This window comes from Plectropomus leopardus, chromosome 12 (assembly GCF_008729295.1).
Source record: "Plectropomus leopardus isolate mb chromosome 12, YSFRI_Pleo_2.0, whole genome shotgun sequence".
Taxonomy (NCBI): Eukaryota; Metazoa; Chordata; class Actinopteri; order Perciformes; family Serranidae; genus Plectropomus; species Plectropomus leopardus.
Genome location: NC_056474.1, coordinates 2,115,400 through 2,129,529, shown reverse-complemented (window position 1 = coordinate 2,129,529; position 14,130 = coordinate 2,115,400). Strand labels below are relative to the sequence as shown.

General features: G+C 37.3%; 1 protein-coding gene across 1 annotated transcript in view; it reads right to left on the bottom strand.

The window, feature by feature from the left end:
• Positions 1-14,130, bottom strand: part of LOC121951180 (sodium channel protein type 4 subunit alpha B-like) — a 58,443-nt gene that overhangs the window by 3,364 nt on the left and 40,949 nt on the right. Inside the window, exons 18-24 of the mRNA XM_042497419.1 lie at positions 9,196-9,313; positions 8,910-9,064; positions 8,243-8,416; positions 4,203-4,325; positions 2,552-2,824; positions 481-534; positions 256-397 (exon numbers count right to left, since the gene is read on the bottom strand). Of these exons, the coding sequence (XP_042353353.1) occupies positions 256-397; positions 481-534; positions 2,552-2,824; positions 4,203-4,325; positions 8,243-8,416; positions 8,910-9,064; positions 9,196-9,313 (1,039 nt within the window). The remainder of the gene's footprint in view (positions 1-255; positions 398-480; positions 535-2,551; positions 2,825-4,202; positions 4,326-8,242; positions 8,417-8,909; positions 9,065-9,195; positions 9,314-14,130) is intronic.

Here is a 14,130-nt window from a genome sequence, read left to right as displayed (position 1 = left end):
ATCTTAAAATAGTACTAATAATATTTATTCTTTGAGATTCTGACTTTTTTCGCGTTACGACTTTTATCGTCATAATATTGTCTTTCTTGTTGAAATTATTATTATTTTTTTTAACAATGTCTAAACCTCCTTTGTAATTTCTTTCCAAACAGGATCAGTGAGTATTTCATACTTAATTTTGCCTTAAGAATGAAAAATGTAAACTATCTTAAATCCATAACTGTAATTCTGTGCGACCGACAGCGTTTTTAATACTCATCTTTCTTTTCTGCTGATTGAAATTGTCGATAATGACGCCGATGAAGAGGTTGAGGGTGAAGAAGGAGCCGAATATGATGAAGACGACAAAGTAGATGTACATGTAGAGGTTGATTTCTCTGATGGGTTGTTCCTCCACCTGAAACCAAACAGTTTTAGGAGTCAGCCGGTTACTGAAACGCGTTTCGGACGTAGACGCTGGAAGCAGATAGACATACTCACTCCTCTCGAATCAACTGCTGCGTGCATTATTTCCATCCATCCTTTAAATGTAGCCTATAACACAATAACACATCACGCAACAAAATGGCACAGTTAATCATCGACTTTATCTACATATGAATAAAACATTTTTAAATCTAATATTATGGTCACATTAAAGGAACATTACACCCCCTAAATGAGCATTTGCATTTAAAATACTCACTTATGTTGCATTTGAAGAGGAAAACTTTATTTTTTTAATTACTGGGGCATAATTGTATTGTAAATATTTGGATTGTAAATAAAGCTGGGACAGTTATTTACTTATTTCATTTGGGGGATGGTTGTGTGTGTGTACACTATTTGTACATACATTTGGGAATTTGCTGACATAATACATAAGTGTTAAAAAAGTGGTAGAGATGTATAAGTTTGACTTCTACCTACTCCTTTTTGGACGCCTCTGTACTTTCGTTTTGTTTGTTTGTTTGTTTATAATGTGTTTTATTGCTTTTTTTTGTTGTTTTCTCACCAGGGATCATTTTTGATGAACTGAAGTCACAGCGGACCGTGTTTAATTAAAAACAGCAAAACGATATCAAAACATCCGTTAAAAACCCGTTCAGTATAATCCATGTCTCGTTTATGTTATATGTTCTGTTTGCTGTGCACTTCTCTCTCTCCCTTTCTCTTTCCTATTAATTATTTTGTCATCTAGTGTAATTTAATCATTTTAATTACATCTATTTCACGTCTGTTCAAGAGGAATCCCTCCTCAGTTGCTCTTCCTGAGGTTTCTACCATTTTTTCCCTAGTTACAGGTTTTTTGAGGGAGTTTTTCCTCGGTCGATGTGAGGGTCGTATGCTGTAAAGCTCTCTGAGGCAAACTGTTATTTGTGAAAATGTGTTTTTTAAATAAAATTGATTTTGTTTAACCAAACAGACAAACTGAAACTGAAAGTGAATTGTATTCATTTTACTTTCCTAAACTCAGCAGCTGCTGCTCCTTCTCTGCCATAATCATTGTGTTTGTTTGTGTTATTGTGTGACTTTGATGAATCCAAATTAACCATTTTAACCCTTTAAGGCCCGCTTTAATATGACACACTCATATCGCTCTGAGCAAAAATATGCGCTTTTCAGAATCAACCTTTAAAAAAATTTAGGTTTAAATTAATTTTTACTTTCATTGAATTTGTTTTTTAACCAACATCCGTCCTAATCATAAATATCAAATATGTACTGATTTTCAGAATTTTAACCCTTTAAATGACAGGTTTTTGTCATGATGCTTCTATGTTTTTAGATGGAAAAAAAATACAAAAATATAATTACTTTCAGTATACTACAAGCTGAGTAGATTTTTTTTAAATTATCACAGCCTGGGATATGTCAATAATTTGCAGCAACATTGACTGTGACAGTGCACCTAGTGGAAACCAGCATTTAATGAACAGATTTAGAAAATTATTTTTTTAAAAGCGGACAAATGTCTAGTGAAAAAACAACAACAGAGAAAACTAGGGAAAAATACATTTATAATTTAATAACATAATTCTAATTTTTAAGCACTTTTTAATTCTATTTTTAATATACATATATATATTACCAATTTTTCAGTAATTTTCTCACAGTCTTTTAATTTCTTGCTAATTTTTGAGTTCTTTCATTAATCATGGCTTTCTTCTCATTTTTCTTAGAAAGAAATCGAGTTTTCTCGGGTTTCAAAGGGTCAAAATTGTTTGTTGTGGATCTGCAGGCTAAACAACTATGACACAAAGGACATTTTCAAGGTGAGTATCAGTTCATAAAACTTAAAAATCAATCATCAATTATTAAAACTACCTTTGATTGTAGAGAAAAAGCTAATTTCCCTTTTGTGTGTTAGTTGCATGTGATTTTATTCTGAGTTGTCATAACTCAAAAAAGATACAAACTGTTTTTGTTGAGTTTTTGTTTTTAGAGTGAGTAATGGATACGCAAACATTCATATTGTGGGTGAAGCATTTCTTTAAATCCTGATGACTCAGCGTTATTCCTGAAATTAAAGCATGTTTGACAAGAAATATACTTAAGCAGTAAAACTCACCACTTGCAGAAGGGAAAGGTAACCAAGTCCCACGTTGTCGAAGTTGACCTTCACTTTGGTCCAGTAGAACTGCGTGTCGTTCATGGAGAGGCACTCGGACTTGTTGTTGACCAGAGCGACGCTGTGGATGAAACCCGTTCTGTTCACGCACTTCCCGAATTTGCCGGCGAACAGGTTGACCCCCATGATGCTGAAGATGAGCCAGAAGATGAGACACACGAGCAGCACGTTCATGATGGAGGGGATGGCGCCGATCAGAGCGTTCACCACCACCTGCGGAGCGACAGGTGAGTCGCAGGTTAGTCTCAGCGAGGTTCTCCATCGGCGTCATTACGTGAAGAGTCAGAGAGAGCGTTTTTGTTTACGTTTCCGTGCAACGTTTATGTATATCCCATATAAAGCCGAATCATTACTTATTACTTACTGAAATATTGTGCACGAATTTTGAGAATTGCAAAGTAGAACATACCAACAGACTTTTTTTTTTCCATCAGGATTATTTTAGTGTAAAGATTTAGATTATTTCTGTATTAGGCAAAAAGCAAATTACTAACAAAAATAATTTTCTTATCTTTTGTAGTTTAAAAATAATGAAAACGAGGAAGGAATGTGTCTTTACATTAATTTGTCTGAAGTTATTGTCAGGGATATTAGGTTTTTTGCAGATATCCTAAACTCATTTGGCCAATAATCAATACCAATATCGATGTATGCACCTTTATTCCAACCGAATTTAAGTGATCATCAAGTCTCCTCTGTGGTGGAATTAACATCATATTTTGCATCCTTTTATCGTGACGGCGCCAGCAGATGGACACATAAAGTACAACCTTTTTCCGTTCATGTAATATTGATTCATTGTGCAAAATGAGATAAATATTTCAGCTTTCGGTTGATGTTTGCACCTGTTGACTTTGTCAATAAAAAGAATAAATAAATGTATCTCTTTGTCATATCTGCAGATTTCAGCATGTTGGCTGATTCCGATGTTTCATTTTGAAGCCAATATCGGCTGATACCGATGACGTGCCGATGTTATCGTGCATTTCTAGTTATTGTGCCCAAAAAACGGCTTCAAGGGGGCGAAAATAACAACACTCCCTGTGACAAGAAACGATGCAATTCTAAAAATTCAGCCAAAACATTTATTTCTGGTCTCAACATCTCTGACATTTTGGTCAAAATTGAGTTATTCATATTTTCTTATTCTGTGACAACTTATTAACAGTATATAAAAACTTTTTTTTTTTTTTTTAAGTTATATGCATTTTTGGACTTTGGTTCATATAAATGTTGTTATTTGGAAAATTTTAAAGTTCAATATCTTAAAACTGCTCAGAAAGCAGATAAAACCTCATAATTCTTTGGTGGCGACTTATCAGACAGAAAACTAAACAAACTAAAGTGAAAACCTCTCAGTGGGACAATTGTTTTATTATCACTGTTAATTTTTATTTTGTCTTATTTCACCAGTTTTGTCTTTTGGACATGAATTTTATTGTTATCACCCTTTTTTAGAATGACCTTTTTAATCGTTGATATATGCTGAACAGTGGATGTCAATAATAGAAAAATATGATCACAAAAAGGTGAGAACGTGCTCTCAGCGGAACAATGTGACATTAGTGTAAATTAGAAAAAGGTTTCTCACCCGCATGCCCTCAAATCTGGACAGAGCTCTGAGAGGTCTCAAAGCCCGCAGAGTCCTCAGAGACTTGATCGCAGCAAAGTCGGAGTATCCCAGTGAATTCGCCACCAGGCTTATCAAAGACACCTACATGAGGAACAGAGAGACGTGTGTGTACTGTGAGAACGCATTCAAATATCTACCTCAGGTCTTCATGTTTAAAGCTTTAACCCTGGAGAAAAAGTAGCAAAATCTTTTTTTTTTAATCTATAATACAGCAAGAACAAAAACTGCGATTAGAGCAATATCACATACATGGTCTTTCTTAAAAAATTCAGCCCAGAGGGCCAAAGAAAATGTTGGCATTGTACGTTTCTGCAAACCATGAATATGTTACATTTGCCCATTAAATACATATCATATCGATGTTTCTAAAGTGACGTAAATGAGCTGACTTTGTCATCTGGAGGTGTACAGGATGTTGAGTTTCTATGCCTTTTTAACAGGAAAAGTGTTTTTTTTTTATTGAAATGTTGTCGCTTTTTCTGCTGGGATAGAGTCACAGAAAATGTTTGTTTTTTTATCGAAATATTGTCAATTTTCCATGCAGGGTAGTGTCACAAGAAGGGTTTTTTTTTTTTTTTATTTTAGCAAGAGATCATCGCTTTTCCTGCTGGGATATCCCAGATACATCGTCACTTTTCTAAGCGACATAGTGGCACAAAAAGGTCATTGTTTATTTACCGAGACATCATCGATATTCCTGAATAGTGTCAAGTGGTTGTTTTTATTGAAATATTGTCACTTTTCCATGTAGGATAGTCTCACAAAGGGTGTTCCTGCTGGGATATCCCAGACACACTTTTCTGGCTGGATAGTTGCATAACCAAGACATAGTGTCACGGAAAATAGTTGTTTTTTACAGAGACGGTCCCGTCTCCTGCTGAGGAAGTGGCACAAAAGTGGTTGTTTTTCACTGAGACGTCGTCTCTTTTCCTCCTGGGACAGTAAAACAACATTATCGCCTTTCCTGCCAAGATAGTGTCACAAAAACTGATTGCTTTTTACCAGGAAAATGTTGCTTTTCCTGCTGGGATGGCACAATATGTAGTTGTTTTTTCAAGGTGGGATTGTAAAGTCAAAAAAATGATCTTGTCTTTACCATAACCAAGTGTTTTTGGTGCATAAACCTCACCACACGTTAATCATAGTGTCTGATTGCTGCATGCATATGTAGCATATCCATGGTTTGCAGAAATGTACAATGCAAACCTTTTTTTGGTAATTGTGCTGCAATTCTACGACTTTTGAAGACAAAAACATAATAAAAGAAAACATTTGAAGAGCCATATTTTCGAGTTTTTGCGTATTCTGGGACATTCCACAGTTAGGAACACGGTTATATAATGTTTGAGGTTTAGATTTGGTTTGTTTGTTGTGTAATCTTTTAGCAAATTTAGACTTCCACTCTATTCTACATCCAAAACGGACAAATGGTATTCCGCTGTTGAATGACCCGTGGATGACAGCTATGAATGAAAATGGCGTGATATAAATGAGAGAAATCCATGTCATGATTGATGACAAAACACAGACAAGTATGCACATATGGACAAAATGACATCCATGAATGCATACTCAGCTATATATGCATATAAAATATGTATATATATCAAATAGAGTGAGTTTTATAAAGAATTTATGTCTATCTTTGCCAAATTTGTCTCCCAATTTGCATCCAATTCATCCAATAAGTTCATTAAAAACAATTTAGGACTAATAAGGTCCCAATGGTCTGAATTTCTTTATAAAAGTCTATTTGTGTTTGTCCAATATATCTAAAGAAGATACTTAAAATTTATTCTTGGGACAAGAGAAGTGTTTGGCTCCAAGAAAAAAAGTGCAGACGCAAAAATACAAAAACACTGTAAAAGAAAGTAAGGTGGTAGTTTTCAGAACAGACATAACAAATAACACATGAATTAGACACGACAGTTTAGACATGAGCTCAACCGGTGCATTTCTGAATCAACTAAAAATGTCTGTTTTATATACATTTTTACAGGTTTAATATTGTGTGTAAAGTAAATCTTCTGTAGATAAACCTGAGAGTAAATGGCACTGCATTTGTTCTTGATATAAAAGCCAAAGTCCCGAAGAAACCGATTCAAAAACGAGCAAAAGACATTTTTTATGAGAAAGTGCGTTTGGAAACAAGACCTTGGCTTTTGATATCATAACAGAAAGCACTTACGAGTGAAGAAACACAGAAGCATTTGTGATGCGGATGTAAAGTTTCCAATCCCAGAGCCCATACTCACCTGCGACCTGCTAACTACAACTTACCCTAACAATAGAGCGGTCTGTGGAAATCTGTGTAACAGCAGGTGAAATCACAGGAAGTCAAGTCAGGCCTCGGGCTGCACGCCGCGGGCACTTTGGATGACCACTACAGAGCCACATCCAATTCACCCAACATGAAGTGTAACACGACTCCCCTCAGTGGAGCACTGCTTTTAATTTGTCTGCTAAAATCCTGGCGTCAAAGCAAACGTAAAATTGTACAATATAACAGCGATTAAGTGTGTGATTTATCGGTCTGTTTCCAGTAAATTGATACAGGTCGTAAAAAAGTTGTGCAGTTTGCTTTTAAAGGTCCAGTATGTAGAATTTAGGAGCATATAATGTACAATATAATAAGTACGTTTCTTTGGTGTGTAATCACCTGAAAATAAGTGTTTTTGTTACCTTAAAATGGGCCGTTAATATCTTGGGTTGACCCGTGTGGCGAGTGGTTTGGCTTGTTAGGAAATATTTTATGCAGATGATTAGCAGTGTTTTGAGTGAGTTATTAATAACTAACAGAAATTCAAGGCGGGTTTCCGTTTAGCCTCAAATTGTGAATATTAAATACGCCTTGCATGAGCTGATATGTCAGGTGATTCGAAAAAGGTATATTTCACAGAACTATTTTTTTTAGTCTTTTCTAGGTCACATGATGCTGTGTCTGTGTGTTTGTCAGTAGGAACTGGCTCCCTCATGATGCAGCAGGAGCCACAAGAGCTGTTATTGCATCACATAACTCTGAGAAAGTTGAGCGGATCATCCGCATCCGGATCATCCGCAGTTACTCGGTGCAAACGCAGTCATCTCGCAGTTGTGTTTTATCAACATTTTTGAAAATATCTTGTAAATATCTAATCGTTTTGCGCAAATTTGTAAAGGAACCCCGCCTAGCGAAAAAGCGAAAAAACCTCACCTCGTGAGCGTAATAACTTTTTTGCGATAAATGACTTTCTGCGAAACTTACGTGTTTCCATTAGGCGTATTTCATATTCTTAAGTTCAATTTGCACAGTTTGAGGGTTAATGGAAACCTGACTACTGATTAACACGTTTACGAGTTGGTTGGGGCACACTGGCTCTCATAACGGCACATTTTTTATAAAGAAAGTGTAACTGCTTTATTTGGTGTTTTTACCGGTTTCAATCACTGAGTAGAGACCTCTGCGGATAATGTGACTCCCATAAAAACCTTCTGAATATCTGGATGTTAAGTTATTAAAAGAAAAGGTGAGCACACATCTGCAGGTACTCGGCCAGCAGCCTGTCTCCAACAGGCCAAACAGCTTTGGAGAAACACTGATTTGTAACATTTAACTGCTTTTATTTATTTTATGGTCAATCACCTGATCTGTTTGTGGATGATTCAGCTCCTGATAAAAAAAAAAACTCCTGAACTATGAACACAGCTGGTTGAAATCTACAATCCTCACTGCTAGACTCCACTAAAACCTCCTAAATTTGACACATTGGACCTTTAAATAAAAGTAACTGATGGTGCACTGTTTCAAACCATGAAGGCAGCCAGTTGTCGTAAAGCATATATGAAAGTATGTCAAGTGCTTTCCTGTAAACAATGTGACACTCACCAAACTGTAAATCCCACAAACATGACAAGCAACATTCAGCTACAATGAGAGGGGGTTACTGAATCCTCAAAATGTGATTTTCAATCACCAGCTCCCTTATGTGTGGTGCAACGAAAACAAAACGTTCGCTTACATCCACGATGAGAAAGTCGAGCCAGCACCAGTAGTTGGTGAAATATTTCTTGAAGCCGTATGCAATCCACTTGAGGAACATCTCCAGCACAAAGATGTAGGAGAAGACTTTGTCGGCGTACTCCAGCACCACCTTCACCACTTTCCTCTTCTCAATGTAGATATCTTCAAACGCCTGCAGGAGAAAACACAAAAACAATTAATTGTGATGCGATTGAGATCTATACATAAAAAAAACAACACAAAAAACATTTTAATAGCATTATGCAACTGACATTCCTGTCTTTAAAAAGCTGTACTGGGCTGAGTTTTAAAACTAGTGATGATATTAGTATCAAGTAAAACTAGACGACCTGAGGAATCCAGTCATCCAAGCTCCTCAGGAAGGAAGGCTTAAGTAAGGCTACATTTTGGCGACAGAAAACAGCATGACCACAAAATATCTCACTGAAAATGGGTTCTGTGGGTACCCATGAGTCTCTCCTTTACAGACTTCATGCGAGAACCACGCAGTTTTTTGCTGTCATTTGATTCCTCATCAAGACAAACTGGCAAGAATTGCTTTACCCCGTGAATATGGACTTTGAAATCCCAAAAAATTGAAGTGAAAACATGTTTAAAAAACAAGAAATTAAATGGAATTAACTGGTGTAATTCCATTACCGTACCAGAGCCCCGCTGCTGAGCAGGATCATGAAGATGATGAACGTCTCAAACCAGCTGTGCTCCACAATCTGGTAGCAGGTCTTCCTCAGCCTACACCAGGCCTGGCCCAGGCCGCGGCTGGTGTCGATCTCACAGCACTGACAGTGCCTCATGCACACTGGCAAAAAAACAACACACATAGCAATACATTAACGAGATATTAGACTGTACAAAGAACTTAACGTGGATGCTGTAAAAGCTTAAATCATACTCTACATAAATCATTTTTAACATGTTTTAAATTCTCACAATCTGGGAAGCATTCCTCTGGCTCCAAACTCCCGTCATCCAACAAGGATAGGTTGTCCATCTCCTCTCCAGGCTTCCTCAGATCCACCGTGCTGCCCTCTGACAGGCTGACCTGCTCCTGAGTAATGAGAATTCAAACTGTTAGCTACAAATTTAATAATAATAACCCAAAGACACTTTTTAAAAGTCAAAAAACAACATAAACTAGAATACATAAAAAAAATACACAATAAAATACACCCAACATTAAAGTTCATATGACATTATTCGCACATTGATAATAATAATAACCAGAAAAAAGAAAAAAAACAAAACAAAACTTTATTTATACAGCACCTTTAAAAACAATGTTGACAAAGTTCATTAAGCCAAACAGTCCTATTGAACACAAGGGAGAAGTACCTACGGTAGATTAGGATTAAAATTAGAACCAGAGGACACATAATGCAAGATGCAGGATGCATAATGTCAATTTAAAATAATACAAAGAAATAGAGCAAAAAAAACAACAGGAACAATTAAAGCAACTAAACCACAAATAAAAGGAAATACGAGACATAAAACATAAATAAAAAAAAATAAAATAAGTAAAAAAGAGAAAAAAAAATAAAAAGATGACAGGTTTTGGGAAGTAATTTTGAAATAAGTCATTGATTCTGTGAGTCTTATCGTCTCGGGCAAGTCTGGCCCTGATGGCAAAAACATGGTCACCTTTAGATTTAAGCCTCGACTTTGGAACGGACAGAAGGGCCCCGGCTGAACTGGCTCATATGGAGCAGTCTGACATTTATAGCACAGAATATGTGGTCATATATACAAAATTCGAACAAGTTTTAAGCCAAACAGAGCAGCTTTGTGTTCAGCACAGATTCATCCCATCAAAGCGAGCTCACCTAGATGCTCCGCCTTTCCTTTCAATCTCCTTTGAGCCTTAATACAATTTTGATGAGATTTCCACGTGTTGTTACAGCAACATATTTAACATGATTTATAGGACAGAGGTGCAGATTCAATCCTATAAACTGGTACAGAGTCTAATCCAGCATTAAAGAGCATCTGTGGGACCCGAAGACAAGATTACCGGAGTTAGACCTTAAAGACAGCGCAGAAAGAATATGCACTTAAAAAGGGGCTGTTGTGTTTTGGGTTTCTACTAGAATAAGATTACATGTTTTAGACGTCAAAAAGCGCTTTATTTTCCTCAGACTGTCTGAGGAAGGCAAATAAAAGCAAAGAAAGGCTCCGCGACAGAGGATATTGAAACAGAAGATGCATCCTCCGGTTTCAGGAAGTATGGCGGCTTATGAGCTTCCTTAAGTCAGAAAGAAATAAAGGCGAGAAGATAACAGAAAAGACTAAAAAAATCTGCAAAAATCGCAAGAGGGTGTTGAACTACACAAAGAGTACAACTAACATGACGCAACATGAGAGCCGGCATCATGGTGAGGTGCTCCGGTCAGCCCCACCTACACACGTTACTCCTTAACGACAACTACACGGCCAAACCACACTGACAAGCGCACGTGTAAGAGATGACCAGCTTAGATCTTCAAACTCGCCCTCTCTGCTTCCCCTCAAGCAAAAGCAAACCTTTCCACAGCAGCCACCAAAGACAGTCGCTGAGGACTGAGCTCAAATTGAAAGGAATTAAACATTTGGACCTTAAAGCAATATTTGCATCTGGAACACTGGTTTTCAAGCCTGTCTTCAATTAGCTAAGAAATACTGGACAAATAACAAGTATATACCAACACTGTGACATAACAGGTGGTCATAATGCTCCACCCAGTTGCAAGTCACCATGAAGAAGAGGAAGAAGAAGAGGAAGAAGAAGAAGAAGAAGAAGAAGAAGAAGAAGAAGAAGAAGAAGAAAGAGAAGAAGAAAAAAGAAGAAAAAGCAGACAAAGAAAAATAAAAGCTTGTGGAGCTGCTCCGTTCATTAGAAGCATTATTGGAATATGAATTTCACTTAATCCTCAGAGTGCAGATCGTACTCTGGGCACAGATGGAGCAGTAGAATACCAGACACAGTGAAAGTGGAACTCAACCATTGATTTAGCTGTTTCGAAACATTCCCTCGCCTCTGCAGCAGCTGCTTCTCTTATCCAACACTGGCAGCCAAGATTAAATGCTTTTGTAACATTAGCATGTTGCTACATGTAGCAGTGTACTTGCAGACAGGAAATGACTTTTTCCTGTTTAAAATCACCAATAAAAGCTATTCTAGCAACACAACCAGACATGTTATAATAAGGTAATGATCCAAAACAAGGGGAAATTAACAACAATCTGGACAGCAAAGATACTTGTTTCCCTGACATTAGCATGTAGCCACATGTAGCAGTGTACTTGCAGACAGGAAATGACTGTGTACAGCGGCACTTTCTCCTGTTAAAAATCCCCAATACCACTTATGCACATAACACAAACACACTTTTTTCAGCAGAAATATGATCCATAATAGAGGAGAAATTCACAATATGAGCAACCAAAACATTTGGTTTTCCTGAAATAAGCATGTGCATAGCAAAATAATGGCAGGGCATAGCGGCAATTTCTCTTAAAAAATCAACTCTAAAAGCTTGTAAAAACAAGCGGGCATGTTCCAACAGGGCTATGATCCAAAAACATTAAAAATAACAATATCAGCAACCATGATTACATGCTTCTCTGATATTAGCATGTAGCTACATGTAGCAATGCATTTGCAGCCTGGGAATAATACCCTATCGCGACCTTTCCCCCGTGAAAAATCACCAATAAATACATGTAAACACAACCAGTCATATTACAGCAAGATTAAATAACTTAAAAAAAAACATGGAGAAATAAACATGGAGAGCCAAGATTACATGTTTCCCTGATGTTAGCATGTAGCTACATGCAGCATTGTACTTGCAGCTAGGGAATGACCACATATAGCATCATTTATCCCTTTAAAAATCACAAATAAAGCTAATAAACACAACTAGGCATGTTCCAGCAGCAATAAGATCAGGAATTGTGGAGAAATTAACAACATCAGCAACCAAGATGACATGTTTCCTGATGTTAGCATGTAGCTACATGTAGCAGTGTAATTGCCGCCTGGGAATGACTGCGTATTGCACCCTCTAAAACAATAACTGGAGCACACACACAAGCTCTGTTTTTCAAACTGACCTGCTAATGTGTAAAGACGTAACACTTTATTCATAACTATTTCTTAATAACCACAATACCATTTTTCGTGTGTATTCAAAGCTCTACACATGTAAAACGTATCCTTCTTTACAGCTGAGCAGCTGCTGATGCCCAGTTAAGCTGATGGAGGACTGTTTTTTTTTCATTTCCATTTTCCCTGATGCCTAATTCTGATGTGGTGTGGAGCGGAGCACGGCAGGGGAAACAGGAAGAGAGAGCGCCAGACTGCAGCCCGCTCAGCTCAGCCTGGCCCTGCCTGGCTCCGCTCAGATGTGTCACTTTAATCTGCTCTGCAGAGCCTGGCTCCACATCTGGCCTGCTGCTGTCGGCCTGCCAGAGAGGACAGGAGCGACACACCCTCCACCTCAACAAACCCCCGACCTACAGGGCAGCGAGAGACAGAGGAGTCCAGGAGAAACGGGACGGTGTATGAGAGGAACAAACAGAGGGATTAACCCCTTGAAACCTGGGCAAATTGGCTTATTTCTTTCAAAAACATGGGAAGAAGGTAATGAGCAATGAAAGAAGAGAGGACCCAAAAAATTGCCCTGAAATGACTAGAAAAGTACAAGAAAATTACCTGAAAATAAAATAACCAAAAAAGAAAGTAAAAAACAAACAACAACGACAAAATGGCCTGCAAAAAGTGCTTAAAATGTTTTAATTGTTTTGTAATAATAGGAAATCCAAAAAAATGATGCTGATAATGTACAGTATGTTGTCAAAAAGTTAACCAAAATGTCATACTATAGTGTGCTGTCAAAAATCTGACCAAAGCGCCATACTATTGTATAATATTATTATTAATAATAATTAATAATCATCTTCATAATAATAATAAATATTTTTTAAAATGTACTTATTTCTTCCACTTGTGAAACATTTCTTACAAAGTTGCTCTCTGCCTTTTTTTTGTAACCGTGTTTTGAACAACATTGCACCAATGCGCTCTGATGTTAAAGGTTTAAATACTTGTGAAAGGCATCTGAAAGAAGAAAACTAAGGTCACTCCCTTGACTTAGATTTATTGGATCAAACAAAAATTAACACTAATTCTCTCAGCCAGTCAAATAGCTTCTCTCATATTTAAAGGTTTACTATGCAGGATTTTCCTAAAAACAATACATGGACTCAAAAAAAGTAGAAAAAGTAGTAATCCCTCATTACTTGTGACCCACTAGAAGTGTGTGGTGGTGGTTTTGTCTGCAGAGACTCTGCCCTCTGCCTGAACCCAAGTAAGTAATTATATTGAGCGATACAGTTATTTTTGCCGTTAATTAGATAAGAGGATTGATAAATATGCAATTAATACCAGCTGCTAGTTAGCTTAGCTTTGTGCAAAGACTGGAAACACAAGGAAACAGCTCAACTGGCCTTGACAAACAAGCAACAACATCCACCTGCCAGCAACTCTGCACAACTCTCAATGCTCTCAATGTAAAATTATATTTATAGGCACAGACATTTAGACTTACACCAGTAAGAAAATCACAGGTGTTACTGATGACATTTAATGATAAATAGACCTGCATTTGCCTTTTTTAGTCTTCCAAACACTCAAAATACTTTTACCCAATGCGCCACATTCACCCTTTCACACACTGGCCTGTTGCAGAGCCACCTGGAGCAATCTGGGGTTCAGCATCTTCCCCAAAAAATACTTTGACATGCAAACCACCATCATCTTTTACCTCCTGGACCATAACCACCCCAAACTCACAAAACTGGGTATTCCCAGGCGCTCTCCCATCC